The sequence below is a fragment of the Tasmannia lanceolata genome, unplaced genomic scaffold (genome assembly GCF_043159265.1).
Source record: "Tasmannia lanceolata isolate RefF3 unplaced genomic scaffold, GAP_Taslan_0.1 ptg000006l, whole genome shotgun sequence".
Lineage (NCBI taxonomy): Eukaryota > Viridiplantae > Streptophyta > Magnoliopsida > Canellales > Winteraceae > Tasmannia > Tasmannia lanceolata.
This window is the reverse complement of record NW_027518683.1, coordinates 13474730-13502328: the sequence shown is the minus strand read 5'-3', so window position 1 is coordinate 13502328 and position 27599 is coordinate 13474730. Positions and strand designations below refer to the sequence as shown.

The 27599-nt window shown below is 37.0% G+C and overlaps 1 protein-coding gene across 1 annotated transcript; it reads right to left on the bottom strand.

Annotated features, from left to right (window-relative positions):
- EMB1997 (para-aminobenzoate (PABA) synthase family protein) lies at positions 1-26167 on the bottom strand. The gene is made up of 14 exons (XM_077382361.1): positions 25980-26167; positions 24797-25188; positions 17444-17575; positions 17039-17106; positions 14215-14279; positions 13869-13935; positions 12552-12839; positions 12362-12469; positions 11545-11808; positions 10014-10093; positions 9775-9877; positions 4574-4656; positions 1539-2192; positions 1-763 (listed from the first exon to the last, which is right to left on the bottom strand). The coding sequence occupies exons 2-14, from the start codon at positions 25134-25136 to the stop codon at positions 280-282; spliced, it is 2736 nt and encodes a 911-aa protein (XP_077238476.1). The 5' UTR covers positions 25137-25188; positions 25980-26167; the 3' UTR covers positions 1-279.
- Between the last annotated feature and the right edge of the window lie 1432 nt (positions 26168-27599).

Below are 27599 nucleotides of genomic sequence, written 5' to 3'. Positions count from 1 at the left end.
TTATAACTATCAAGACCCACTTGCATTCCTTTATTATTATTATTATTTTTTGAATAGTCACTTGTATTCCTTTATTACAATGGTAAAATCCCAATCAGGGAAGAAGAATACAACATGAAATTATAAAATAACCAAAATCTATCTGTTGTTTAATACAATGAGTTCCTGCTATGAAATGAAAAATGGTCCTGCAATTTAGCTATCTTTCACATATAGCAAGCAGGTAAATAAATAATCATTAGTTGGATTCGTGTTGCCATCTTAGATAACTTATCACAGTCAGCTTTGATAACTTATCACAGTCTTGGATGGGGCCTTTGCTTTCAACATCATCTCCTCATACTCATCTTCTGGGCTCGATAACGCAACAATTGCCCCTCCAGCTCCTATTGAAGCTTCTCCATTGTGTATAACAATGGTTCTAATCACTATATTCAAATCAAATGTCTGATTGTATGAGAAAAACCCGATCGAGCCCGAGTAGACTCCCCGAGAACAGTTTTCAAGAGAATCAAGCAGTTCCATTGATCGCAACTTTGGAGCACCAGTCATTGAACCTCCGGGGAATGCAGCTTTGATGCAATCAATAGAGCTCAAATTCGATCTTTTCTTTCCTTGGATTGTACTAACCAAAGTGTGAACAGTTGCATACGATTCTACCTTCATTAGACCAGGTACATGCACTGAACCAGGTTCACAAACGCGGCCGAGGTCATTCCTCAGGAGATCGACAATCATTAGGTTTTCTGCTTGGTCCTTTTCACTGGAAAGAAAGGATCAAACAATGTCCAAAGAAAGCAAATGAACGAAGTAAGTATAAGTAGAGTTATCTAAATAATAAATAGAGGCAAGATTAAGCATTGGTTCAGTTTAGAATTAATCATTTCTTTGTTATGTGGACTAAAAACCTTGGATGCTAGACAAAAAATGAATAATCAAAATTCTTTAATTTATACTAGATGAAATACAAAACAAATGTCACCTTTGTAGTAGCTAGAAGCATGAGTTTCACTAAAAAGGAGGTATGAGCATCAGACACTTCAAGAAGAAATTTTTTGACAAATCTGCCCCCTTTTTTTTGGTAAAACAAATGATTATCTTGATGATCTCAAAAAAAAAAAAATTTGATTATTTCGATCATCCTCTACTGAAAAGTTAAAAAAGAAAAGTTACGATGAATCCTCCCTTTTTTTAATGAAACAAATGAAATGCACGGATATCTACTACACGCACCTCGTCTAGAATTTCTTCGTTGGCTCTCATAATCTTTGATGATTCATGTGAGCCTGAATTATTCAATTAAAGGGGCGTATGATACCAAAACAAGAGGGTATGAATATCAGTTTCTTCTGGTAAAACTAAAATGCCATTCCGGCAGCATTGAAAAACAGAGGTATTGAATTTGACCAATTTTGCATAGTAGACCATTCAAAAGTATTGATATTGGGTCACCTTGGGAAACAAGGGTATTTCCATCATTTTTAAAAAATCCAGAGCCAGTTCATTTCTGTTAACAAAACTAGCAATTTTCATTTTACCTGTGCTGAAGTTGCAATCTAAGCCGTTCATCTTCCTCCTGTGTTGTACCACGAGCAATGGTACCCTTAATGGGCTTTGCTTCCAATACGCCATTGCGATCTAATCGGAGGAATCTTTCAGGGGAAGAACAGCAGATGGATAAATTTTCGTTGGAAAAATTAAGCCACGCAGCATATGGGGCTGGATTTTTGCCCCTTAAATTTAGGTAAAGTCCCATAGGATCCATATCCTCAATTATCTTTCTCATCTGTGTCGTCAGACACAATTCATAGCTCTCTCCATCTTTGATGAACTTAAGGCACTTCTCAACATCTTTCATGTATTGCTCTCTTGATTTCTCAACAACAAATCCTGACTTGCATGGGGTTGACGTCACTGGAGATAGGTTATGCTCCTTTAACTTTTTAGAAGCTGCCGCTTTTAATTGAAGAAGCTTTTTCTCGGTTTCATCCAACCATGACTTCACATTCAAGTTTTCGTGTAGTCCCACTTCAGTATTTCCACATCGATGGATATCATGTATTGATAGAATATACACATCATTGTTACTATGATCAACCACTACAAGATTATCAGCAAAGAAGAAACAAGCATCCGGCGCCTTTGATTTGTGGCGGTTAGAAGCCGCACCACATTCAACTTTAAGGTTATACCTGCTTGATGGGAAGATCAGAATTAGCAGCTGTCCAATATAACCTCAGGTCTGTTAAAAGTAAGGTATGAAAATGAATAACCTTAGGTCCGTTAAGAGTAAGATATGGATAACCTCAGGTCCGTTAAGAGTAAGATATGAAAATGGAAAGAGTCTACCAGAAAAAGATGGCCTGCCAGAAAAAATATTTGTACAAGTTTTTTATCCTACCAAATGTTGTTTTCGTAGCCTTTGATGTTTGCTATTATGTAGCACATGGCAGATTAAAACAACAGGACTTAAAGCATTTTGAAGTAACTGTGCAGCATAGTTGATTCCTTTTCTTCCTTTCACTAATGAAGCTCACTTATCATGAACAAAAGAATCATCCAAAAATTTCGAACCAAAAGAGTGACACTACAGAAGCTCACGTTTATACAATGTCTCTTAACCAGGAAAGAATGGTTCAAGTGAACATACTCTCAGAAAAGGAAGACACCATAAACTCCAAAGTTATAGGAGGTACAGAGAGTCACAGACTGATGGGGATCAGCCTTCACAGAAAAGGGGCTAAATCTGATAGTGGGACCCCTTAGGAGTGCCATAGGATTTTATTTTATTTGTAAGGGTATAGTTGATCTTTATTTTCATAGGGGTACAATTGTCGTATTGGTGTTTTTAATTTTACTGTAGTTTGATGAGTTAGTACTTTGTTTTTCTGAGGGTTTCACCATTCAAGTCACTATTCATATCACTATTCATGTCAATATTCACAAACATGAAGTCGGAGGTTCTTTGACCTTGAGGTCCAAGGTTCAATCCCAGCTTACCTACCAAAAATAAATAAAATTCACAAACATGTTAGTGTTTTGCTATTAGCTTTTTATTGTTGTGAGTTTTAAGTATGAAGCTTCTAGAAGTTCAGGTTTCGCTAGTCTAAGTTAAAGAGAGTCTACATGTTGGGGCTTTTAAGTTGTCTAGGAGTCTTCTATAAGTTGTGGGCAAGTTCCATATAAAGAAAGGCTTCATGGTCATTGACTATTATGAAGGAATTGATAAATAAAATTTTGAGAGTTTCTTTTGAAGCCCTTCTTCCACTGTGTGAATTCATGGTGTTGATCAATGGTGGATTTCGTTGATAAAGGAGCAGACCCTCTAGGTGGATTCCTATGGATCGGAGGTGGATTCCTTTGATATCAGTTTGTTCTTCTCTAGGTGGATTCTTAGAGGGCCAAAAGTGGATTCTTTTGGTAAGCCTAACCCTTTATTCTCTTAATATTCTGGTCGTTTTATGTTCTTTCAGTTACTACAGGTTTCCCTTCCCAATCTCCATTCTACATCTTGTTTTAATCCTTTTATCATTACTTTTCATCTGTTATCAGTTTTGTCCATTTAATTTATTTTCAAGCCTGTTTTGTCTTTCTCTTTTGCTGCTTGAATATGGAGTACTGTTTATGGATTTAATTATTATCAGAAGTTTTAACTCATAGGCCTGTTATAAAACTCAATTAAAAAAGAACTTTATTATGTAATTGTAGAATTAGTACCCCTGAATTAAGATTTTTCTCAATTCCTTGAAGCTTTTAACTTCTATTCCATTCTCTAATTTTTTTTATTCTTATTTCCTGATCTTTCTCACAAATTTAGCCTGAATCTTGTTTCTCTTCCTATATTACTCAGTAACTTGTTTTTTTTTTTTTTTGAAAAGAAAAATATAAACAAGCAGGGAAAGGGTTCTGTAACTTGTTTTTATTAACCGGAAATTGTTTATTAATCCAATTCCTCTTTTCCTTCCTTGGTATTCTCAATTTTCTATTGTCTGACAAACAACCCCACTGATTGATGGCTTACACAGAACATGGAATTCATTTTTATAGGAAAGAGTAATTTGGATGCTCTCCATATTCTTGAACAGCTTAATTGATTGGCTAATACATAGACAGTTTTAGTTTCATACAGTTTTACGTGCAAAGCTACATCCACGTTACAAATTGAGACAAATCAACATCCAAATCGATGAAGTTCAATTACATTGCTTAACAATTGGAGCATATCTGTTACTACAGAATGGAAATCATGTACAAGAAAACATACATTAGTTGAGAGGTTGCCAATTGGAGCATATTTGTCACTACATAATGGAAATCATGTACAAGAAAATACACATTAGTTAAAAGGTTGCGGTGGCTTTTTTATCATTTACTTACAATTAGTTCTAGAGTGTAGCACATAAATCCTTGTATAATTCGAAGGAATCAACTTGTGAATGGATGTGCCAAAAAAAAACATTAAATGAACAAGGTAAGATACTAGAGTTCTCTAAGAGAAACTTGAATTACAAAAGTAACTATTTGAGATAATATTATTTGAGAAATGCATATAGAAGCAAACTGAACAACATACCCAATGAAACCAATATATCCTCCATGGAAGTCAAATGGCAACCCTTCATAATCTTCTTTTTCATAACGAAATGACTGAAGTTCCTGATACAAAATCACATAATAAGATATGTTGAATAAAACATGACCATCAACTCTCACATAACCTCATTGGAAATATTCACTTTATGACACTGTAAAAAAATAACATAAATAATTTTATATACATAGAAGATCTCCCTCAGACCCACACATATCAGGTGCGGAAGTGCCCATGAACAGATGTGTGCATGGCATATTATATGATCCTGAGGAGAAGTAATGAATTGTTGAAGTCAAAATTTCATGACTTAGGTAGGCCCACATTATACTCTTCTCATGAATGAATGGAAAAGGGAATTGGGTTGAGTTGTACCCAATTTAAACCTTTTGTGCAACCAAATATAGGAAGCAGTTGGGTTGATTGGCATTCGAATTTTGAAGCCATTGTGTGTGTGTGTGTGTGTGGGGGGGGGGGGGGGGGGGGGGGTTGCTTATTTTAACCTCGCTTAAAGAATGTCTTTCAACATATTAAGATAAGAGAATTAGTGGGCTCTCGGCTCACTGACAACCAACTATCAAAGTTGAGAAAGTATAGAGCTAAAATTTAGCCCCATTCCACATAACTAAATTAAAATTCCCACTCTAGTCCTCTCTTAAAAACCGATGGGAAATAAGTATGGGACAGAAGCAGACACCTAGACTCTCACCCAATTCAAATCCCATCATGGGATTCCACAAAGTAGTTTGAAGGAAAGCCTTTCATAGATGGAACACACCCATAAGGGGAGAAAAGTGATAGTTCTCGTATCAACCCAATAGCTTCATATAAAAGCTAAGGATGGAATTCCACAAGAGATGTACATGTACACAGCCTTGGAAAATGAATTACACAAAAAAAAAAGGAAAAAGAAAAAAAAACCAGCTCAATGAAAATTTGAAGAAGACTACGAGTTACTTGGACTAGAGAAGTTGCAAAAGAATAATACAAGGTAAAAGGGTCTTCTCATTACATTTTTTCTTCTTCTTGAGATCAAGAACATGACTTATCCTCCACAAGAAGAAGAAGATCTTCCCTCTGCGAGAAGAAGAAGAAATCTCCTTCGAGACAAGATCTCTCCTCAAGGACAAGTCCTCTTGTAGAAGTCTTCTCCAGATGAACAAGATCTTCCCTCTAGGAGGAAGAGAGGAAGAAGACATCTCCTATGAGAAAAGATCTCTCCTCTAGGAAAAGAGGAAGAAGACATCTTCAAAAAAAAAAAAAAGATCTCTCCTCTAGGAAAAGAAGATGTACCCTCTGAGAGAAGAAGAAGAAGAAGAAGAGCTCTCCTCTAAGAGAAACAATAATGAACATTTTGTAGAGAAATTATATGGCGGCCGACCGTGTGGAAACAATGGTGGAGAGAGAGAAAACTCTCCACCCTTGATTTTCGATCCAGCAAAAAGTAAAAAAGGGAGGTTGGATCAGAAATCAAGGTTGGGGGGGGGGGGGGTGTTCTCTCTCTCTCTCCGCCCTTGTTTCCACACGGTCGGGCACCATATAAAATCTCCCTTTTGTAATAGGGGTATATACTGTAATTCATAAGGAATTGTCTACATATATACCTTAATTGTATATAATGTAACATGAGTTTACCTTGATAGCCCTCATCTCTTACACATTGTAACAGAGGTAAATTGTCATGTATTTGGCTTATCATTTATAACATACAAGAGATAAGTCACGAGACTTGAATCTCTCATTTTCTCAAATTTGTGCGGTTCCACACATCTAGATTTGTCACCTTTTCTCTTTAAAATCCTAGATCTAAAACCTCTCCTCCATCCCAACCCTAGATCTAGACCTTAGCACCTTCGGATCCCTTGATCTACCCAACCCTATACATTCGACATCCTAGATCTCCTAAGGCACGTTTGGAGGCTCAAGGTTATAAGCAAGAATATGGGTCTGATTATGAAAAAAACCTTTGCTCTAGTAGCAAAACTTGCTAGAGTAGCAAAAATGACACTTTGGCGATCTTCAACTTTCTTCCTCCCTAAGAGATTACATTTGTGGATGTTCGTTGTCTCTCTTCTTTGATATTATGTCGTTCTTTTGCTAGTTATATATTTGTAATTGTTAAAGTATAAAAGATAAATAACGCCTTTCTCCAACAGCTTAAGCTTTTGGAGAAGTTGGTAAGTTAACATGGTATCAGAGCCAAAGGTCTCGAGTTCAAACCTCCTGGATAGCAAAAATCCACATGCGATGGTCGGCCCAAAGTGGGACCACATGTGCTACGTGTTTGCCAAGTGAGCCACACGTGCAGGGAGAGTGTTAAAGTATAAAAGATATATAACACCTTTCTCCAACAGCTTAAGCTTTTGAAGAAGTTGGTAATTTAACAGTAATGGCCATCTCGGTCGCGTTTTTTGCTTTAATGAATCGATCTATCATTTAAAAAAATGACGGCAATTTGAACCTTGATTGCTATTCCTTCTAAAACACAATGGCCTCTCAATCAAATGGGTGTTAATGATACCTTCTTACATGGCGATCTTCCCCCCCCCCCCCCCCCCGCTTCTCGTGGGCTATTGGTCCCTATATCTCTTCTTATTTGTAAACAAATGGAATCTCTATATGTTCTCAAAGAAGCACCACCTGCATGGTTTGGAAATTTTCACACAACAGTAGTTACCCATGGCATTGAGCAGAGTGCCCCAGATTATTCCTTATTTATACGTCATAGACTCATAGCAAATCGGGGATTCCTATACTTCTCATCTATATTGATAATATCATTATTTCTAGCGATGATCAGTATGGCATCACTTGGCAGAAATAATTTTTGCAGTCGTCTTTTTGAATGAACGATTAGGGGCTTCACATACTTGCTACACATAGAAGTACATCACTTTGAATGAGATATTCTTGTCATTCAAACCAAATATACCAAGTATTTACTTCATCTCCAAGGTCATTGAAACTCCACTTGATCTTAATGTCAAGTATCGTGAAGGGTGAGGCTAATGATGTACTTCTTGGTGATCCGACACCATATGTCCGACTTGTGGGAGTTCAACTACTTGACGATGACCAGGCCAGATATTGCGTGCATTGTTCAGATAGTGAGTCAGTTTGTTTCTGCTCCTAGTGATCCCCATCACACTGTTGTTCATCGGATCATAAGACACATGCATGGAACTGAAGGCCAAAATCTCCCTCTTTCCGTCCTCATCCTCCCTGGAGTTAACTGCCTATTAGGATGGATGTCCAGACACACGTTCTCCAACTGATTGGTTTTTTTTTTTTTTTTTTTGAAAATTAACTTTTATTAATTGAGAATCACCATACTGCCAGAGGCGGGGGACAAGATGTCCCCAAATGAAAAGATAAAGAAAAAACAGCCAAAAAAAGCCCCAAGGGGCCCGACTCAATCTGAGTGATGAATCGAATCTAAGGTAAGTTAACCCCCTCTTTAGCCAGATGATCTACTTCAGGGTTCGATGATCTCCGTCGATGCTGAATCATAGGGTGGAGTTCCCGCACAAGGTCCCTAATCTCATCAACTGGTTGGTTTATGTTCCAAGAAGATTCTTTGATTTCATGGAAATGTAAGAAACATAATGTTGTTTCTAAATCTTTGGATATCAATCCATGTCATGTTCATCTAGCGTGGTGGTATGGCTTCGTGCTATTATCTCGGACGTTAGCATTACATTCCCTCCAAATCCTCGTTATGCCGACAATAAATATGATATTCAGATTGCCGACAATAAATATGATATTCAGATTGTCGTGAATTGTCATTATATCCAACAGTGCTATTCAATAGGATGGATCGCGTTATCATATGTGCCTTTAGCACATTAACTTCTAGACTTATTCACAAATGAAATGACATGCGCCGGATATGAATTTCTGATTCGCAAATTGATGCTTCATGACCATGTGCATATTGATTTATATAATATATATCTATTAGGGAACTGTCTCTCTCTCTCTCTCTCTCTCTCTATATATATATATATATATATATATATATATATCTTAAGAATATAATATAACACAAGCTTACTTTAATTCCCCTCATTTCTTATACATTGTAAATGTGTGATAGAGGTACACTTTTAATAGTCATGCATTTGACTTTATCATTTTCTATATATATATTATATAATAGATAAGTTGTGAGGATTGAATTTCTCATTTTCTCCAATTCATGTGGTTTGCTTCTATTCCTTATAAAAAAAGTGTTGAACTTATCACCTTTTAGTGATATCAAACAATCTCTGAATAATCCCACCTATCAGACTCTAGATTTTGAAGCCCATTAGTCTCCGGAAATTCTTTCCAAGATGTGGACAATGAGGAGTCTTATTTTTATGAGAACTCTTTCCAAAAGTCCTACAATCATAAAGCCCTCTTCTGAGAGGAAGCTACCCCAAAATTCTATAATAAGAAGGATCCTATTCCAAGAATGTCTTTGCAATAAAAAAACCTTCATTCTAGGCTATACTTCATTAAGATTCTAAAAGGATCTTATTCAGAACAACTTCTTCCAAAAATTACGCAACCAACTAGTCCTATTTCAAAAGGTCTCTCAGCGAAGATAAAAATCGGGAGTCTTCGGATCCTATTCCAAGAATGTCTTTGCAATAAAAAAAACATTCATTCTAGGCTATACTTCATTAAGATTCTAAAAGGATCTTATTCAGAACAACTTCTTCCAAAAATTACGCAACCAACTAGTCCTATTTCAGAAGGTCTCTTAGCGAAGATAAAAATCGGGAGTCTTCCTCTCAAGAGAAGAAAAGTGAAGTTCTGAAAGGATTGAAGGGAAGTCTTCTGAAAGGATTGGAAACCTAGGTGGAGACAACAAGGACTACGCAACAAAGATTCATTTTCTAAAAGAATGCTTCATAGAAGATCCTTTTGATATTTTCTTTGCAGACTGATTAATGCATAGATAGTTGAGAACCTATAGGTGGATATTCAAGAGTCTTTCTTTTCTTTCTTTTGTTCTATTTTCTTTTTTCGTTGAAAGATGTAATTAATGGAAAAAGCTAGAAGTGCCAGGTGCTACCAATTAAAAATTACCTCTCTTTAACAAAAGGGAAATTTGATTCCAACAACCTTGTGTGTTTTATTCACGCATAAATTTGTGGTAACAATGATTGTCTTATCAAGTATGGAATATATACCTTATTCAAAAAATCAAGGATACCATCTTCTAAAAAACTGCTTTTTATGGAACCTTCTGCATCTTCAATTGCCAAGTAACCCCCACCTTTAGCAGTCATATTACTGAAAAAGTGATCACAAAATCTATATCAGTTTCTATCACCCAGATGAAAACTTATGTGAAGACAAAAACACACTGTCCAATTAAGACAGAAATGCATTAATTGTAATGTTTGACATGAGAAATATTTCTTCAAACCTTTGATCTGATATCCGATATGTGATCTGTTTCCATAGAGATCCACCCTTACCTCCCATGAATGAAAAGCGTGCCCTCCTCTGTATATGGATAGTTGGATACAAAGGATGTTAGAAGATGAATCCCCTACAGTTATCGTCATTGATAAAAGAAAACAAGGACTTCATTAAAGCCGTGCTTATCGCAATAGATGAGTGCGTTAGAGGTACAAGTTAACACTGATAAACTGTTTCAAATACTGCAGTCAGCTTCTTAGTTATTTATATCACATTGTTATGTGGTAGGAAGTTGGGTGCTTACACCAAAATGGTCTATTACATTCGTGGGGCATAATTCTATTTTACATAGCATGCCATGGTCGGAATAATTTTTTGCTTCAGTTGGGAAATTTCTGCGAGTTAACCTACTTATTCACAAAAAAAAATCTCAATTACGCTCCTCCAAGGGTTATTATTATTTTTTACTTTGAAAATAATGAGGCAAAGTGGAAAGTCACAATATGACTCTAAATCAGTGGCTTGCATTTTGATTTATCTCTGATTGTTCCCTTAACAAGAAAGACTTCGTTAAGAGGAAAAGAGGTTAAAAAAGATAAATCAAAATTAATCAGACCATGGTAAATATATAAAGAGAACTGTTGTAAAACCTGTCTATAGAGATAGCATGGGACCAACCATTTGCTATCACTATAGACAGGTTACATTGTTACAACCATCCCTGGGGGGCTAACACTAGACTCCATGAAGTATGTAGTTCTTACCCTTTCTTTTTCTTCACCCTTTTTCATTTCTTTGTCTTATCGATTGAGAGGTGTACAAATCCCACCTTTCTTCTCCGAATTTGCCCTGTCCACTATTTTAGGGTTTTCAATATCTCATTGAGTGATTGTCACTCAGACAATGAGAGAAGTACGGGCAATAACAATGAGGAAAATGATGAAGAGAGGATAGCAGTATAGCATAGAGTTGGCGATTCCTAATGCATAAGACCGTTTTGGTGGGCTAATCCCAGTTTAGCAGTTTTAGGTATTGTCTTTCTGAGTGTAGTCTTTTTAATTTTTTAATGAATAAAATCCATTTATCAGAAAGTTCCAATGGAAAATGTATCTGCATGCTTCAAACGCTGGAGGGATTTGGTTGCTCCAAAAAAAAGATCATACAAAGGGCATAGGTGTGATAGAAACAATAAGGGATATTACACATAGAATTATGTTCCACTGCTTCGACATCATAGGAGTTCTTTTCACAGATGGCTGAAGTTTGAATCTTTAATTTCTCCTATTTTAATATCACTTCATTCCCTATAGACATTAGATTTACTATGTAGGTATACTCAGTAGATATGAGACCAATAGGGAATTCGGTTATACCACAATAAAGTAGTCGTCACAATTGAAAATAAGTCCTGATTCGAGACAAAAATTTCACCGTAATAAAGGGGTCATCACACTAAATGGGGTCAGTGTAGGCATGTTTGACTGTATATTATTATTAACATTAATAACCAAGAGAAAGATATGATAAAACTTTACCTGATCTACTGAGGAACTGTCTAACCAAAAAGTGTCATTGCCCTTCTGATGTCCAAACAAATGACAAAATATATTTTCCGACCCACCAACTTTATTAGCCAAGCTTTCAAATTTCTTCCACTGCAACTTTAGAAACATAGCTTCCATGTCTTTACATGCACTTGCTACTTTTTCACGTGTATTTAAATGGTGCCCCATTGCTGCATTAGCAACTAATGACCTACTCCCAGGAAGTTTTCTTAATAGTCCACTCAATTCAGACGCCTGTATCATACTAAGAAAAGTTATTTCACACAAAGAGGTGGAGGAAATAACAGGCTATGCCATAAATTTGCATAATGAGATGCTGGAATTTCCTCGCTTGATATTTAACCAAACATATATGCAGTGGAAAAAGTCAGAGCAAGCAGACATAAACTAGCACTAAGGTAGGGGTGCAACTCAGGTCGGGTTCAACCTAAAAAAAGTCAGGTCTGGTTGGGTTGAGTTCGGGTTGGGTTGGGTTGGGTTTGGGTTTGGGTTCGGGTTGAGTTTGGGTCAGGTTCGGGTTGAGGGCTTGGGCAACCCGGCCCGAGTGAAACTCGACATTTTTTATCATTTTTTTTGTAAGCTTAAAAACTCGGGTTGGGTTGGGCTGACTCGGATCGGGTCTGGTTCAGATTGGAAAAAAATGTTCCTCAGGTTGGGTTGGCCTCAACCATCCGACCCGAGTTGCACCCCTACACAAAGGCAAAGAATCAAGGTTTCATCCTACACGCTCAACGAGAGTATATATGACATTCACTAAAACCAAGTACAGTTTACCACCACTGTGAACCTTTCTGTCATGAAATTGGGATGATCTCAACCAATAGTCTGCTGTCATCTTTCTGAAATTTTCGAGTATTTGCCTCCCATGATGAGTAGCAACACTCTCAGGATGAAACTGATGGTCAAGGAAATAGTCAGTCATGTAATGCAACAACAAACCCAGATGAAGAAAATAATAGAACAAATATAAAACATACCTGAACACCGTAATGAGGTCTAGTAGAATGCATGATTCCCATGAGAACTTTTGCACTCTCCATGTCTTGACAATTCTTAGGGCTTTGAAAATTTGCATTTTTTATATTAGATGCAAAATAACCAACAGGCTGGTGTTGATTAGTTAGACTCCCCAAAACACCAGGGATCACATCAGATTCTAGAATACAAGAAAAAGGAAGGGTATGCATAGAAGAGGCCCACGCAATAGGAATGAGTTCATCTGGAAGTGAATTCGCATCTATTACAAGTGAATGATACCGAACAACCTGCAAGTCATAATTAACAGCAGTTTAAATGAAGATGAGACATATATTCACCAATATGTTTACATGCTGGTTGAAGCTCATAATCACAGGTTGAAACTCATAATCGCAGATAAACTAGCTTAGTTGGAAATGCAATGACTAGAAAACATGGATGGGAAAATGAATTTCCAAAAAAAGGTAATGTGGGTTCATGGTTTACTCTAACACATCTTTGTTTGAATAGAACTCTAATTTGTTTCCAAAACAATTACTTGACCACTAATATGTTAGCTCACTTATGAGTTTCCAAATTCCACGAGGATTCCACCAAATAGGAAACTTACTCCAAGTCAAAGTCTCTCTTCCTTTTTCCAATTTCCACCAATAGGAAATTAGAGATTTTCAACCAGTAGGATTCCACTTAACTCCCAACCAATAGGAATTAAGCATCTAATTAGCAGGTGTCAATTAACACATGTACACACCATATTATGGTGTATCTCCTCTTCTAACCAAAGTGTACACATCCTATGTGTGGTGGGTCTCCTCCCCGGTATCACATACAGTGGATCCAATCCATACCACACGTATGATTAAATCCGGAACCCGGATTATAAAATGTGCTTTATATTCATTAGTTTTATGTAGTAGTACAATAGGGCCCACATATTTTTTGGTAGAGTGTTGGTAACTTAAGTGATGCCAATTACTGACTGGGGCCCATCTACATTTTTTTGGGTTTCTCCCACTCATATATTGATATAATGCGTAGGTAGGGTTCCAAGCTACCACACTAAGACTTTTCTCTTTCTCTGTTCTCCTTTCTTCTCTCCTCTTATCTTCCTCCTTTTCTGGTTTTTCTTTCCTTCATTCCAGCCTTGTGTTCTCTTTGAATTATCTGCCTTCACTTCAACAGTGGGAAGACATGAGAGTAATGTGGAAGGGAAAATGATTATCTAAAACATATCGAAGAATTTACTATAAATTTTCACCTGCACAGCCTCAGTATAAAAAATTTGAACATTTTCATGAATCTAAAATCTGACTCACTTTGAATCCTGAGTTCCTGCCAGAAGGAATATCACGGAACAGGTTGCATCCAGTGTGTTCAATTTCACTGAAGATAAAATTCATAAGTTAGACACTATATATCTAACCTTCTGAAAAAAATAAGGTTTCAGTATTAGCAAAGTGTAACCAAGTCCTATATCATGAACTGATTGATGCAGAACATGATAAGATCTAAAAGAGTAGAAAATTGCCCAACTAGTTTACTTGTAAACATCTGTGCACGATTTTCTGTGGAAATACATTAGGACTCTATAGATACAAGGCTTCTTACACATGTTCTGATAAAAAGGCACCGACTAACCATCGGGTGAGATTTTTGCTATACCTTAAACGTCCATGAACTGGTGACGGTGCATGGATAATTCGAGCACCATGCACATATCCTAATGCCTGTTACAATTGAAAAATTCAGCAGAACAAATCTCAAAAAATAGATAATAAATTATGGCTATAAAATCAGTCGATCCTTGTAGTCATGCATCAGTCCATAATAGAGCTAAAGTTCCCCTCAATTTTAATTTTATAAGAGAGTTCCTATTATCAGTAGAATATACTATATTCTTATTCTAGCAAGGCCTATTATGGAAAAGTTACGTATGATAGAATCAAAGACATCGTAAGGAGCATTTACTGGAAAATGATGAGTTAGGATACAAAACATAAAAGAAGAGCTGAATAACAACCAAAAGCCTAATCATTGCACAAATACATTCAGAGGTGAGGGGAATATGTTTCCTTTTGGAGTAGGGAGCCTTAAGATACATTTTGAATCAATGCTTCTACTTGCTTCTGATTTGGTCATCAAATATTTGAGGCTTTAACTGGGTTCCAATTTTGGATGCAAGGGACACTTCTAGGACATCCACATTTAGTGAGTAATTTGCATGTTGAATTTGGGATTTTTTTATTTTTTTTGAAAATGATAGCAAATTTTATTGATAAACGACCGAGGTGGTCAAGAAACAGAGAGAAGAACAAAGAGAGAAATAAGATACATAAGTATCAAAACAAGACTAAGGTGGGAGAGAATCAAAGAGAGCTAGCACATCCTTTGAAACTCCTCTCGCCAAACGATCGGCCACTTGGTTAGCAGAACGGCGAACATGAGAAAAGGACCACGAAAACGATCCAATCATACATTTCACCAAAGAGAGGATCAAACCGCCAAGGTGGAGTACAGGATTTCTTAAGCCACCTTATGACATTCATTGAGTCTCCTTCTACTATCACATTTTCCACCCTGTCTCTGGCTAACAATTTCATGTGCATATAAACCTTGAATTTGGGACTTGTTATTGATAGAAGTATTGTTTCTCGTGTTTATTCTTCTTCTCATTGTGATATTTGTTCACTCAACAAAAGTACTCAGTAATCCTTTCCCATAAGCACCACCGCACCACCTAGACATCGTTTGAATTAGTAGTTCAGTTGATGTAGGACAGAGAAGAGAAATAGAAGAAAGGGGAGAAAAGAGAAGAAGAAGAGATGAGATGAGAAAAGAAGAGAATAAGAGAAGATGAAGAGACGAAATTAGGGAGAAGAAGAAGAAGAAGAATTCTGTAGGGAGAGAATCTCAATAATCAATAATCATCAAAGTTAACAAGAGCTGTAAATTGGCCTATAAATAGGCTTTTAAGAATCCCTAAACGACTAAACTTCCTAATTCTAAATAAAATGGAAAATAAAATCCCAGAAACTAATAACATGGAAATAAAAATCCTAAATAACATGGAAATAAAAATCCTAAATAACATGGAAATAAATATCCTAAATAACATGGAAATAAAGTCCTAATGGGCAAATATGCCTCTTATTGGGCCTATTATCTGCATCATCAGTACATAGTGATGTCTAGTAACCCGCAACAATGTCACCACTCCAAGGGTATCATTATTTTGTTATGTTTATCAATGATCATACAAGGTTTATGTGCACATACCTACTATGAAAGAAATCAAACGTCATATATGCATTATGCATATTAGTAAAAATGATAAAAAATGGAATTTCAATCGGCATAAAGATTCTATGGTCAGATTCAGGGGGATAATATCTTTCTCATGGCTTTCAACAATTATTACAAGACAAGGGCATCCTCTCTCACAAAAGTTTTCCTCATACACCTTAACAGAATAGAGTTCCTAAAGGAAGAAAGCTAGAAACAACATCTTAATCTTATCTCCACCATCCATTCTCTTCTCATTGAATCTCAAGGTCCACATTAGATTGGGATGAGGCAGCTCTTACTGTTACACACCTGATAAATTGCACATATATTATGTCCTGGCCAACAAATCGCCTTGCTACTATCTCTATGGGAGACCCCTAAACTACTCTTTACTCTATGTTTTTTGTTATGCTTTTTTTTTTGGTTCATGTACCTCCTCATGAGAGAGAAAAACTCTCCTCTTGTTTCCAAGTGTTTTTTTTTCGGATGCAAAAATAGTCAAAAGTGTATTCATTGTCATGACCCTTTCTAGCATCATATGTGTGTCTCACATCATGCAGTTTCCTTGGATGTGTTTGCTTTTATCACCTTCGCAGGAACCATTTCCATCCATTATCTCACAATTACCTTCCTTTGTCGATGAAGATACCTTATTTGGTTCTGATGCTGATGGGAACCATCCTAGTGCCCATATTCTAATTTTTTATGTGTTCTTTATGTGTCTTTTAGGTCTCTTAAGGTAAAGGAGGGGTACCATGGTATTTTCCTACCAATATCACTTGGTTACTTTAAGTTGTAGGTGCTTAAAATGGGATTCACATTTTTATTACGAAAATCTTAAGTGATGGGGGCATTTAAGTCATTTGTAATTAATCATGTAATTTGTTAAGTGACCACAAGGGCCCACATTGCAACACAAGAGTCCTTATATACATACATACATACATATATGCGTGTGTGTGTGTGCGCGCGCGCGCCCATATTGAAAGAGTCTCGTTTTAAACATCATGTTTTGCTTATTTTCCACAAAGAATAAGGAATATTTATGTTCCTTTCAGAATAAGGTATGCTTGTAGTGATCATAAAACTGATTTAGTTTTAACAACAAGAAACTAGCCAATATGCTAGTCATAGAACTTGAACATCCAACCAAAAGAAAAATGAAAGATAAATAGAAGATTGCAAGAGCATACATTAATACCTGGTGCCCAAGACAAACACCTAGAATTGGAATATCTTTGCACTCAAGTAGTACTCGCAAACAAATTCCTGTAAAATCGGAGGAAACTTCCATCCAATCAGAACAAACTTAAACCAACTCCATGATTCCATCTACAGTTGAAAGAAAGGAATGATCCTCTACATTTATGTCGATGAGTTTTACATCACTGAAAGCAACAATAATCAAAAGAATAATTAAAAAAAGGGCGATGATTTTTCAACCCCCCTGTAGGATTATGCGCCCCCCTTATCACGTGATTTGACGTCAAAAAGCTTTAAAGTCTGCCACATTCACGTGACAAGAGGGGCGCATAATCCGCAGGGGGGGAATCATCTCCATTAAAAAAATCAGATAGTAAAATCATTTAAAACTTAGTTGGCTAACCTATGTCTGAAGGACATGTCGGAGATCCAGGCCCAGGTGATATGACAATATTATCAAAAGCCTTTTCTTCATACAAGCAATGGTGAATGTACTCCCATGTCCATTCATCATTGTGCACCACCACAGGAGGCACTGTAGGTAGATTCACAATAAACAGAATAGGATGTTAGCACGTCATGTCAAGCAACAAATAATTTATCTACTTGAGAAAATATTTGTACATGTTTTAAATATAAGAAAGGAAAAGGTAGAAACATGGATTTTGGAGAAGATGATGGCTAAACCACTTTGGCAACGCATTAGAGCATGATGATCAAAGATTCAAGAAAGAAGATTAACCTTTAATTTTCGTCTTCTTCTATCTTGCCATCTCTGCTATCGGAGTCGTGCACAAAGGATCTTACCTTCTCCACTTACAAAGTAATTGGGACCTTAACTCCACATCCTAACCCTCTGGAAATCCTAACTCTACATATTACCCCATTTGAAACCTTAGTCCCACATCAGACACAATTCAACACCCTAACCCCTTTCTTTTCTTCTTTAAAACACTAATCCCCCACATCCTACACCATTTCCAACCATAACCACTTCCTTTATACCCTAATTCTTTCACCCTACCCATTCAAAATCATAAAACCCTTCATCCCTCCCAAGCCCACTTCCCATCTCATGGCAACCTAAGACCCTAACCTCATCATTTGAGAAACCTAAAACTCCAAACCCCAAGTTCGAAAACCCACAACGCCAAACCCCACCTTAGCACACCCTAATTTCTAAATTACACCTACGAAAACCATAAACCTCAGTTTTCTCCAATTTGAACACAATCTTCACCAATATGTAGCCCTAATCCTCGCCATTAATATCTCGAAACCCCAATATTCCTTCCCCATTTCAAACCCTAATCCTCGCCAGGGTCAAGCATAAATTTCTAATTGAAAATGGACCTGCAACAACTGATCCAAATTTTGAGCATTGGATACAAGAGGACTATCAGCTAATGACTAAGGTTTGGATCTGGATCACCACATACCAGTGCCAAAGTTATATTCCTGGATACTACCAAGGAGATTTGGGATACTATACGAGAAATATATTCTTCTGATGCAAATATCTCACAAGTCTATAAGATATTTTGAGAACATTGTCTCGTTCCAACAGGGAATGAAAAGCTTGAAAGATTACTATAATACCCACCATAGTATGTGGGAGGAGTTGAATGTTTATCAACACCTCATATCTGATCTGGAAGCCCTAAACAGACAACGGGAGGAGTTCAACGTGGCAAAGTTTCTCTTTGGACTTGAACCATAGTACAGTTCTGTCCGTGGACAAATATTAGCCAGTAAAGAACTTCCCATCTTAAATAGCGTGCAACACACGCCTCCAAGATATTAGTCTTTCTTCCTCTGCGCCTTCCCAACCAAGTATTGATATGAAGATTGTCTTGACATCTTCCACTGGTCGAGGGTGATTGTGACAAGGGCCATGGTGGTTTTGGCCGCAGTTGTGGTCATGAGTCAGGACCCAGGAGGAGGATGCAGAAGTGGTCGCAGTTGTGGTCATTGCAAATGCATTCATTCTGGGTGATCTAATAACAAACTCTAACAAGCATTGGGATAAGTTTTGTAAACCATCATAGGCAAATCAGGCCAATCACCCACTTGTCCATATTCCTCCTCTGTTACTTTAGCTCATACAAGTAATTAGGGTGCATCTGACCACATGACAAAAGTTGAGTCATCAGTTTTCACAATCTTTGACAACTCGTTTGTTAATTTTAAAAGTTACTATGGTTGATGGATCCATCGCACCTGTGGTAATTGGACTGTGTGGCCCATAAAGTCTATTTCCTTATTCTCAGTCTTAGATGGCCCCAAATTTCTGTTGAATTTGTTATATGTAAGGAAACTTACTAAGCATCTTTGTTTTTAGTAACATTATATCCTTCATGTGTTTCAAGATCTAAAGACCACGAAGACGACTGGTGGAAGGGTTGAGACTAGTTGACTCCACTATTTGGATCGTAGGCTTGTTAGTGTTTTGTGAACACTATTGCCTCACCTCAGCTCTGGTACCATCAGCTTGTCCATCCATCAATTCGCAATTTACAATTAGGACTTCCTATTATTGAGTATGGCACTAGTTTTCACAATGAAGTTTGTCATTTTGGTAAACATATTAGAGTTCCATTTTCTTACACATGAGAAAAGGCAGTTAGTTCCTTTTCCCCAGAATTCATTCTGATATTTGGGGTCCAGCAAGAGCCCCTATTGCTTGTGATCAAAGTTATCTTTATAGATGATCATTCACGCTGATATTTGATGATTATTTGTGATGTGGCTCACATAGCTTGTGAGTTAATTTGGCCAAAGACATTATGGAAGAGTTAGGTTTTGATTATTGCAAACCAATGAAGATGTTCGATGATAATCAAGCAGCTACTCACATTGTCAATAATCTGGAGTTTCAAGATAGGACTGAGCATATTGAAATAGATTGCCACTTCATTCGTGAAAAGCGTGTTGACATCTACTCCATGTGCGAAGGCCAAAGATCATATAGCAGATATATTTACGAAGGCACTTTCATGCAGACAGGTTAGAAGCATTTGTTCAAAGCTAAGGATGGATGGTATCTAAGGATCAGTTTGAGGGGAAGTGTTTAAGAGTTTACACACACACACACACACATTGTTTTGTGTGTGTGTGGTGGTGGTGGTGGTGTGTGTGTGTGTGTGTGTGTGTGTGTGGTGGTGGTGGTGGTGGTGGGTGCGTGGGTGGGGGGGGGGGGGGGTTGTAAGTTCTGTTTAAGTAGAGTACTCATTGAATAACATAAGGCCCATCATGGATGGCCCTAAAGGCAAATCTTCTAATTATTCATAGGTGGTATTATATAAAGGCATCAATTTGTGGGGTTGTGGATTCAACCCACACACACACACACAAAATATTCTTCTCTCTTCTTTCTTTGCAATTTCTTTACCTACTTCCGTATTGATCTATTTCTCTTACATGTAGGAGATGATGATGACTTACTGACTTTGATCTCTCAAGGATTCTAAGTTTTGTTTCCTAGTCATTCCAAGCATAAGAACTCAATCCTTAGCAACAAGCAGTGGAAAAAAATGCATCAAGGAGGGCTAGGAGAGGCGTTCAGAACTGTTTATGACCCAAGTGTCACAATGAAGTTATTTGGATTTCCTACCAAAAAGGAACAAAAAGGGTGCTCTCTTGTTGTGGATCATCGCCATTTCAACTGCGACCATAAAGTTGCCTAAGAAAATGCCATGATCACGAGTGGCAGCTCACAAGCAAATAATGTGAATAATGGCACATAAAATGGCAAATAGTGGAATGTGCAACAACTACAATCACACTGGAGTCAAGAAATTCATGTGAAAGTATCAAATGATCTTAAAATTTTTATTACTCTATGGTACCATGATCGTCATTAACCAATGTCATTTAAATTCGTCAAGACTTTGATTACAGTCCCGAGTTAGAGGAATTGGACGCATGTGTGATTTAGTACAAAATAATATCAGAGGTTTTGGAGCTCAACATGTTAGTTGTTGCTACTGTTCTGCATTATCTTCCCTGCTTCTTAAGCAAATTAGGGGTACCATAGTGATTGATCACATCAATGTGGAATATCTGATTCTTATGCAAAATAATGTTGGGAAGCTTCAACATGTTTGCAAGCATATGTCAATAAGATTGAGATAAGAGAGCTCCAAGGCTCTAGCACTTCCTGGGCAGGGATGTGGTAAAGTGTCTGAAAGGTCTCTTTATGTACCAAAAGGAACATATCATATATTTATTGACACAATTTGGTGCATGACGACAAGGACAATGAAACAAAGATGGATTTTGATGGGTGATCAGGTTGGGAAAACTACAGAGTGCAAATTTGTTCTGACAAAGATTGAGTGTAGAAGTACTGATAGTTTATTAGGTCAAATTGTGTAGCAAAAAATTGCAAGTTATTTATGCAGATTCCGGTAAAGGTTCAATAGGGTTCAAAGCGGCAGATACTGCAACATATAAAGGGTATATGGGAAGAAGAGGCCTTGTAAGAAAAATGTGTTCCTTTTGTAAGACTTTGGGTGCCCTTATATATAAACACACAGAAAAGGTGCTAGTTCCAATTCACTTCTCACCGAGCGTTGACCTCCTTGACATGTGGAGAGCTTAGGATGAGATTCTTAGATGAATAGTCACCATCTTATGTGTGTGACTAGAATGGGATCTCACCTGGATTTACCTTGATCTTTGGTGAAACCTGAATTAATTGTAGTCTCATGCCTGCCAGTCAGGGAAATAAGTGATGATCCACTTAGTAATTTGGGGTGACTAAGGATCATTTGCATGATGTGGAAGATCTAACGAAGTTCCTAGGTTGTAGTGTTTACTAGATCCCTCTTGAAACCACAGTGTTTGATCCATAACTTATGTGCTCCAGACCATATTTACCTATTAGCATATTTGGTCCAGGTATGATCCCAATTCCAGTTCAGGAGAGAGACTGATGTATCTTTACATTGTATCAGAGCAGCCCAGATGTGATGTAAAGAATAATGAAGGATGCACTACATTAATCTTGTTATAAGACCAATGTGAATTTAGTGATGCATTGTCTATCACATTGTTTTATGTGTGTGTGTGTGTGTGTGAAGCTACACACTCGTGTAGCTAACTTAGCTACACTGACTGCTTAAAATACAGTGGGCCCACTTTGTTTGGGTGATCCAAACCATTCATTTGATAGGCCCTCACATTGATAGGGTGTGCCCAAAAAATAAGCTCCATAGGATCATCCCAACCCTTCAAACTGTGGAGGCAGAAATGGACAGATTTGTGAAGGTTTTTACACATCCATTTTTGCCTCCACAAATCGTAGGGTTGGGATGATCCTATGGAGGTGATTTTTTGGGCACAGCCTATCTATGTGAGGGCCCCTCAAATGAATGGTTTGCATCACCCAAACAATGTGGGGCCCACTGTATTTTAAGCCGTCGGTGTAGCTAAGTTAGCTACACGAGTGTGTAGCTACACCTCTCTCTCTCTCTCTCTCTCTCTCTCTCTCTATATATATATATATATATATATATATAGAAATTATATGACGCCCGACCGTCAAAATGTAAAGGGCGGAAGGAGACAAAAACTGCTGCCTTGGTTTTTTAACCAAGGAAAAGTAAAAAACGCTGCTTTCCCTTGGATTAAAAATCAAGGGAGAGAGATTTTGTCTCTCACTGCCCTTTATTTTGACGGTCGGGCATCATATAATTTCTCATATATATATATATATATATATATATATATATATATATATATATATATATATATATATAGAGAGAGAGAGAGAGAGAGAGAGAGAGAGTAGAGTTCCTGAGGGTATCCGAAGCATTCATTTGAAAGGCCCCATCATATAATTTCTACTCGGTCCCCTAGATAAGCTTATCTACTCCTCCCTTTAAAAAAATACAGTGGGCCCACGCTGTTTGGATGATCCAAAGCATTCATTTGATAGGTCTTAACATAGATAGGGTGTGCCCAAAAAATCAGCACCAAAGGGTCATCCTAGCCCTTCGTTTTGTTGGGCACACCGTGTCCAAAATGGACGCATATAAACGTGGACGTTTATATGTGTCCATTCTGGGCACCACAAGGCACTACAAAACGAAGGGCTAGGATGACCCTTTGGTGCTGATTTTTTGGGCACACCCTATCTATGTTAAGACCTATCAAATGAATGCTTTGGATCATCCAAACAGCGTGGGCCCACTGTATTTTTTTAAAGGAAGGAGTAGATAAGCTTATCTAGGGGACCGAGTAGAAACACTTTCCTCATATATATATATATATATATATATATATATATAGAAATTATATGACGCCCGACCGTCAAAATGTAAAGGGCGGAAGGAGACAAAAACTGCTGCCTTGGTTTTTTAACCAAGGAAAAGTAAAAAACGGTGCTTTCCCTTGGATTAAAAATCAAGGGAGAGAGATTTTGTCTCTCACTGCCCTTTATTTTGACGGTCGGGCATCATATAATTTCTCATATATATATATATATATATATATATATATATATATATATATATATATAGAGAGAGAGAGAGAGAGAGAGAGAGAGAGTAGAGTTCCTGAGGGTATCCGAAGCATTCATTTGAAAGGCCCCATCATAGATAGGGTGTGTACAAAAAATCAGCTCCATTGGATCATCCTAACCCCTCCAAAAGTGGGGGCAAAAATGGATACACGTTTTGTCCACAAATCTGCCCATTTTTGCCCCCACTTTTGGAGGAGTTAGGATGATCCAATGGAGCTGATTTTTTGTACACAACCTATCTATGATGGGGCCTTTCAAATGAATGCTTCGGATCATCCTAACAATGTGAGCCCATTATGTTTTGTGAGAGCCACCTCATATAAGCTTATACGAGGGCAACCTCAGGAACTCTATTCTCACATATATATATATATATATATATATATGAGGAAAAGGATTGTACGCTCGACTGTACCTAAGGTTAGGTATGGTAGAGTGCCAAATCACATGGGTCCCACATTTTTTTTGGTCATCTAAACCATTCATTTGCAAGGCCCCATCATAGATAGGATGCATCCCAAAAATCAACTCCATAGGATCATCCTAACCCATCCATTTGTGGAGGTCAAAATGAACAGACACTGTTTGTCCACAAATCTGCCCATTTGCCCTCCAGTTTTGGAGAGGTTAGGATGATTCAATGGTGCTGATTTTTTGTACACACCCTATCTATGATGGGGCCTTGCAAATGAATGGTTTAGATGACCAAAAAAATGTGGGACCCATGTGATTTGGCACTCTACCGTACCTAACCTTAGGTACGGTCGAGCGTACAATCCTTTTCCTCTATATATATATATATATATATATATATATATATATATATATATATATATATATATATATAACCTTATGTCACACTCATCAACCTAGAGTTCAAGCTTGATCATGATAACTTTTAAGGTAGAAACTTTTGAACATGCAGTACTTCCAAGTTCCAAAATAAAAAAATGGATAGTATAGTCAACTTTCTAGTTGCTCGTGTGTATCTTAAGGTATTGAACCAATTCACTTTGATGCGAAACTATGCTTTCTACAATATCAAACTACATTTCTGCATAATCTTATTCTGAGCGTTAAAAATCAGAGACACTGGAATAACTTATCAATAAAATAAATAACCACCCTTGTAACATGGATAAACAGAAAAACGCGTAAGTAATGATGAAAGAATTAACATAAATAACAGTAAATGGTTCCATGGAGATAACAAAGGAAGATAGAACTCACCCCCATTAATAGTAGACAATTCTTGATAAATATTGTAGGTGTAACTATCATAATTGTCAATCAACAATGTCCGCACAAATTTGAATCTTGAAGTTGCTTCTCGTTCTTTAGGTTTCTCCTCCGTGTATGATTCTTGGACACGTCCAGGCATCAAAGACCGAGAAACGCTCGCCTTTCCAGCATCATAATTCAGTACACGATGAAGATCTTGCTTATCCAATCCACCAAACCTAATAGAAGGTCTTGATATGAATGGTTTCTCACTTAAATATAGTGAACTCCAAGAATGACAACATGGGATTTCATATGCCGATGAGACCAGACCAGAGATCATTTGCATCTCAATAGAAAGTACAGATTAGTAACAGAAACCACTACTGCCTGTATGATATCTGCAAATGCCAATAAATGCACAAAGGTTAGAGCATAACATTCTAACTACGAGCCAGATAACCAGTGCATCATTTGTGCATAATTAAGAACAATTCCAATAAACTATTCTAACTTCCTCCATGAGTTTCACTAATAATTCTCCATTGAAGATGCACTTTTTTCAACAACAAAACAAAAAAGATGAAAGTCCACCAGCATGTAAGAGCCTAAAACTGGGTCATCTAGAAGAAAACATATAACATGAATCACGAATAATTGTCTAGTAATGTTAATAAACATATCATAAAGTAAATATGGGTAAGCCATTAGAATCTAATACTCCAATTGGGTTTTCTGAAACATCGTTTTATAGTGGTCTTTTCCCAGCTGGGAATTTCTTTAGAGATATTTTAACAAGCAATTAGTAGGCAGATAAAAGAAATCTAATCGCCGAAAATCTCAAAAAAAAAAAAAAAGATCTAAAATACAACGAGCAACGCATAAAAAATTCACTTCTATACAATGAGAGACCAAGATAAATATCTCAAAGAAATTGCAAAAAAGAGAGAGAAAAAAACAAAGAAAAAAAATAAGAAACACCTCATTAGAGGAAGTGTGAATTTATAATTGTTGAAATATTGCATATTTTATAATTGGGTAGTAAGATTACACATCAAACCATAGTATTTCTGGCAAAAAAAGTACTTTCCTCAACAACCCAGATAGAAAAACATAAGTTTCGATCGATGGTGGGTTTAAAAACATAAGAAAAATCAAATAACAGATAGAAGAAAGCAGGTAAAAAGCTCACCGTGTAACAAAAGGGACCAAACGAGTGGTTTCTTCGTTTTTCTCTATGTAGGGATCTTGCTATTTGGGAGAGACAAGAGGCGGTTTGGCTCCTTTGAGGGTTTTGTTTTTTTTTAGAATGTTTCAGAATAGATTCATAGCACGGATTTTGCAGGTACTTTTAGATTCTGATTCAGTTTATATGTTAGAAACGGTAAAATAGAATAACAATATCTTAGTTAGAAAAGCAATGTTGTGGACACTTTTTCTTTGAGGCACGTTTAGTTGATTGGTCGCCCAAGTGACAACCGTACGATTTAATAAGCGGTCATGATTAAAAGGCTATGAAACGATTCAATTGATGAAGAAGAGAAAATTGATGGGTGGAGTGGGTTTTTTTCGAGAAGAAAATTCGATGGAGTTTTTTACCGCATAATGAATATTATTCGATTTGAAAGCTCTGTTCACTTGCGTTCTCGGGAAATCAAATCCCGGGAAAACACCTCTTTTTTTCCGATAAGCTAAAATAGCGGTGTTCACTTGTTTTCCCTAGAAATTAATAGGATTAGGTGGAAAATGTCAAAAATGACATGGAAAATCCCACAAATGATATGGAAAAGAGTCTTTTCTCCTAAGTGTGAGAAACCATTTCCCACCATTTTGATGAGATTTGCTTTCTCGGGAAAACAAGTGAAAAAAGATGGGCAAGCAGTTTCTCGAGAAACCTTTTCCTGCACAGTTCTTGCGCCTGTGAATAGGCACGGGAAACTTTATCCTGTACAGTTTCTCAGGATTTCTTTTTCTTTTGCCATATCAGTTTCTCGGGAAACTTTTTCTTTTCCTTTCTCGGGAAAACAAGTGAACAGAACCGAAAAGAAGTGGTGGGATCTTTTCCTTTTCTTTTTTATTGTTAAATATCACTTGCTGAACCTGTTGATTAGGGCAAAGCCAATCAAAATATGGCTGGTTTAGAGAAAAGCATAAAAGAATGTGTCTCTGGATTGAAATTTAGAGAAAATATCAAAATAACAAGGAATGGTCTATTTGCAATTGGGAAAAATACAGTTACACCCCCTTCAACTTCCTATCACATTCAACGATAACATGTAGTTTCAAACTCATCAACTACACCCCTTGACTTTTCGATATGTATAAGCTAGACCCCCCTCTTTTGAAACACCATCAATGCTAATTAAGATCTCATCTCTAGCCGGTCGACTAGAGAACGTTCTCTAGTCCGACCAAAAACATAGTGGCCCACATTATTTGGATAGTCCAAAGCATTCATTTTATGGACATAGATAGGGTGTGCCCAAAAAATCAGCTTTATAGGATCATCCTAATCTTTTGATTTGTGGATGGACCGTCAGCTGAGGGGGTCTACCTTATACCAAGGTTTTAAATTTCGGTCCGAAATTTTGGGTTTCAGGCTAGAGCGAAACCAAAATCCTAGAAAAGTTACATTATTTCGACTGAAAATTCGGGCGAATTTTAAGGGATTTCATCCAAATATATAGATTTTTTTATTTGTTTATTGCTTTCTCGAAATTACTTAAATTTCGTAATAAAATATCCTTTTATCTTGTTTCAAGGATCTCGGCCTGAAAATTTCGGTCTAGTTGAGGACCGAAATGCTCTCCGA